At 45.5% G+C, this 4,408-nt stretch overlaps 1 protein-coding gene across 1 annotated transcript; it reads right to left on the bottom strand.

Annotated features, from left to right (window-relative positions):
• Positions 1-960: 960 nt before the first annotated feature.
• On the bottom strand, positions 961-4,294 carry lrrtm4l2 (leucine rich repeat transmembrane neuronal 4 like 2). Its single transcript, XM_023393913.2, has 2 exons — positions 4,002-4,294; positions 961-3,556 (listed from the first exon to the last, which is right to left on the bottom strand). The coding sequence occupies exons 1-2, from the start codon at positions 4,054-4,056 to the stop codon at positions 1,935-1,937; spliced, it is 1,677 nt and encodes a 558-aa protein (XP_023249681.1). The 5' UTR covers positions 4,057-4,294; the 3' UTR covers positions 961-1,934.
• Between the last annotated feature and the right edge of the window lie 114 nt (positions 4,295-4,408).

Consider the following 4,408-nt stretch of genomic DNA (forward strand, 5'->3'; position numbering starts at 1 on the left):
AAAGTGAGTTGTGGGAGATCATAAATCCATATCAGAACAACCTTTGACCAGACAGAAACTTTATACATACTACGGACGGGATGTGTGGACATGTTCAGGGCTGATAACAAGAAGGAAGCAAACGTCTGTTTACTTCACCAGAGGCCTAAGAAAATGACTAACAGCTGTGGTATAAATATGTGGTGGGCGAAAGAGTGTACTAAGCAGTGGATTATTGTTTTCAACAAGTCTCACACAGGGAAAAAACACCTTTTTGAAAGCTCTTAGGTGCGAACACCAGCAACGTCTAATCCTGCCTGGCTTAACACATCCACATATGTCCCCTGGTGCAGGTTAGTTTTCTCTCTTCACTGTGGGCAAGCGGGAAAAAAAGAAAGGAAAAAGAGGCAGAGAGAAAAGGAAGGAGGGGATGGGACAAGACAGCGCAAGGTGGGTGATATCTTCTTAATAGCATATCTGCCTTGACCCGTAACACCCACCGTCCCTCAGTAGCCTGCTTCTATTCTCGCTTTCCTTTCACTGCACATGAGCAATATTTCCAAACTGACAGAGAATTCATGGTGATATAAAAGCAGAGATTTCTAATCTGTTTTCGGTCTCAGGGACTGGAGTGTCTTTTTGTCCAATGGACGAGCAAAGAATGACATCGCCCACTTGGGCTCCACTTGCACTAAAAGCAGACATGTGGCCCCCTACCCTCAGTTTGAAGAGTGTAACACAGATGCAATCGATACTGGTGTCGATACCGGAGTGCCAGGAGAGGATAGAAGTGAAGAGAGCCAGAAAACAAGACACGTAATGGAAAACATGTCAGCTCCCCTCGCGTGCAGCAGCAAATCCAATGAAATGTATTAACATCTCGAGCACAATGCATGGACAGAGAGCGATTTCTCCTTCTCCATGTGATGCAGCAGTCATCGATTTTCTCATCACACACACAATTTTTCATCAATTGTCAGTGTTTCTTTTAATTATACAGTCATTATCACACAGAATGCCTAGTACCCATATTATGTCTTTACACAAACAATGCATAATCATAATGATAGGAATAATCAATACAAAATTTGTTATGAAAATCAACATTATCACTTCAGCTGGACCTGGACAGGTTTGTACAACTTGGAAAATATCAGTCCTGAGATAAGACTTTTGAGATAGGGATAATCTGTTTGTGTGGTTTGAACCACACTGAACCATAATGCATATTTTTCTGTCAATTAGAACTGATCGTTTTACAGGCGAGAGAAGCACCTTAAGTAAGGAGAATGAATTCATGCAAAAGACCTCAGGACAAGATCCTCTCTCGATAATTGTTCCTCCATTTTTTTGTGGTAGTGCTACTTCTAATCACAGCACTACAGTAGTATGTCAAATGCAAATCAGGTTAACTGGACAAATGGTGTCTGTAACTCTGAAACTCTTCCAACCAGAAGTCAGAAAATTATCAGATCATCGCCATGACGCACTCAAACACACATACACTCAAAGATGCACACATACAATATACCCTAAATGCTTTACAAGCTACATAATAAAAAAACAGAACTAGCAAGTAAAAAGTGGCTTTGTTGGTTCGTATTAGATGGCGATCTAGGTTGACTAAGAATATGGTCAGTCTCTGCAGAGCTGACTCCTACTACTGTAGCAGAGGTCCCGTTGTTACGTGAAATCGTACACAGCTAACCTGGCTGACCCCGCCACTGTTCCCGTGTCAGTCAGGGTGATAATTAGCTCTCTCCAAATATATCTCTCCGTTCCTGTCTTCTTTTCGGTGCACATAATTATATTGTACTATGCCCCCAAGTATTTTCTTCAGTGCTGCGGAATCTATCATCTCACATTAGAGATAAAGCCACTTAATCCCGTGGAAAAACCATTTACCTCTGCTTAGCAATTGCACTTTTTAGTCTCTTTATGTTGGAGTGGGCAGCTCAGACCTCACATTCTATGGATCCTGATATGGTGCACGTGCACGGCCTTGTCTCATTCACCAAGGAGTCCATAGTCTCTGAGTTTGAGTGGTAGCTCAGATAGTACTCTTGCAACTGAGAGTTAAGATCCTGCTCCTGCTTGCGGGCCTTTTTCCTGCGCTTATGGTTGACTGAGTGCTGCTGCAGCTGCCTCATGGTGTTGGGGTAGTGCCTCCACGAGACATAAATAACCAGAAGGATCAATGACACTGACAGGAACAGGGCTACGCTGCCTGCAATGATTTTATGGAAAGCCATATGTTCAAACTGTGGCTCAGGGATAAACGATGTTGGGGGTTCAGGGGAGATGAGTGTTGTAGAGCTCATGGATGTGGACTCTGTTGTTTTTCTGTCTGTCCAAATAGGATGAACAGTTGAGGGGGTTAATCCCTGCGCAGGGGGATCGCTATGAGTCAGGTCTGTAAAACCAGAGGGAGAGGGGTGAGGTGAGACATTCACAACTTGGGCTGGTGTCAGAAGGATGAAAGCCGTGGTCGTGAACACATTCGACATTGCCACACACGTCGAGTGGTTTCTCACTACGTCCACGACTCGTTCTCCCTGCACAGACTTGGGACTGCTGCATATCATGCTAATGTCTTTGGAGTCTCTGAAGGTTTTGAGCCAGGCCATGAGAGGGCAGATGCTGGGGCTGCAGTCCCAAGCGTTGCCGGCCAGGCTGATGGTGGTCAGGGAGGTCCACGCTGCCACGGCCTCCACAGGCACACTGCTCAGCTTGTTTGATTCAAGGTTGAGCATTTGTAAGTTTGGCATACACTGGAAAACAGCTGGGTCCAACATTTGGATTTCATTCCCTGACAAATCCAATTTCTGCAGTTTGTGCCAAGTCCAAGGCACACCTTGACTGATGGATCGTATGCGGTTCCACTGCAAATAAAGAGCTTGGAGGTCGGTTAGGCGTGGAAAAATGAAGAAGTTAATCCTGGAAAATTGATTGTGCTCTAAATGAAGCTCTTTCAACTTGAATAGGCCTAAGAACGTTGTACGGGTGAGGCTCCGCAAGCGATTATAACCCAAGTCCAGAAACTCCAGGCTGCGGCATTCCAGAAAGGTGCGAATGAGGATCTGTTTCAGTCCATTAGATCGAAGGTGGAGATTTTGTAGCTTGCGAAGACCATAAAAATGTCCCGGTTGCAGATACTGCAGCTGATTGTAGGATAAGTCCAGGTTTCGTAGGTTTGGTATGGCGCTGAAGGTGTTATTGTGCAGATGGTTTATCTTGTTGGAGCTGAGGATCAGTTCCTTCAGCCTGCGCACACCATGGAAGGCTAAAGCATCTATTGCATTGATAGAGTTGTGGTCCAAGTAAAGCCAAATGAGCTGATTGAGATGAGCGAACTGGTACGGCAACAGAACCAACAAGTTGTTATAACGCATAGACAGACCCTGGCATCCCGTGGTGATGTTTTCTGGGATGTCTTGGAAGATGCCAGACTCGCAATAAACAATCTTCCCTTCGCAGCGGCAACTCGCAGGGCACATCCGCTCCCCCTTGCTGAGCAGCAGCAAAGCAGCTGCCTGCAGAAGAAGACATGATACCCTCCAGTCCAACATCACCGAACCTGTTGGGGGTAGAGTGGGGCACAGGCAATCAAAGGGATGCTTTGGTTTTAGAAAATGTGTGCTCAGAGACCTTTTAAATAAGTAAAGGTGAGAAATGTCTTCTTCAAACAGGAGATCATGTAGTGAGGAGCAGTTTGGGGTCTGATGTCTGAGACACCAGACCTGCTTCATGAAGAATTGATGACAAGAGTCTGACGTTTGCCACTTTAAAGGTATGTAGCCTATATGAGAACATATTCAGTCACAGGGAAACGTGGAGGAAAACGGGAATTTCATTCAAGTCAATCATTAAATAAAAGAGCAGATTCTTTACATGTCAGAAATTCAGTTTAGGAACTAATGAATATGTCAGTGTGGAAACTGATTATAGCTGTCGCCTTTGCTGCGAGGAGCATTAAGACGGAGAAACTGTGTCACTAAATAGTGAAGAACATAACGACTTACCCATCGTTACTGAGGGAAGGAGTAATCCTCTGAAACAAATGGATAAAGAGCACATTAAACTGCCCTCAGATGAGGAAAATCGCAGTTCATGCAGCCCCAGAGTCGGTCCGCATACTGAGCATCACTTATGTCTTCAATTTGAGGAGAAAATCAAATAAAGGCAAGTTTTTTTTTTCCGCAGCGGTCCGACACCCCCTGATCTCCGTCTGACGCTCAGAAATAGGACGCCTTCACACTTGGGTCGTAGTTGGAGCCGCCGCTGTAGTTCAGCCCGCTGTGTGCGCAATAACCCATTTGAGCGCCAAACGCCTGATGCACACAATCCTCTGGTCCATGCAGTCTGTCTGTCTCTCTCCCTCCTCTCTTCCTCTATGTGCTCCTACACCCCCCCCCCCCCCCCCCCCCCC

This window comes from Seriola lalandi, unplaced genomic scaffold (genome assembly GCF_002814215.2).
Source record: "Seriola lalandi dorsalis isolate HSWRI2012SDOR001 ecotype SW California unplaced genomic scaffold, Sedor1 jcf7180002054945, whole genome shotgun sequence".
In the NCBI taxonomy this organism is placed as follows: Eukaryota; Metazoa; Chordata; class Actinopteri; order Carangiformes; family Carangidae; genus Seriola; species Seriola lalandi.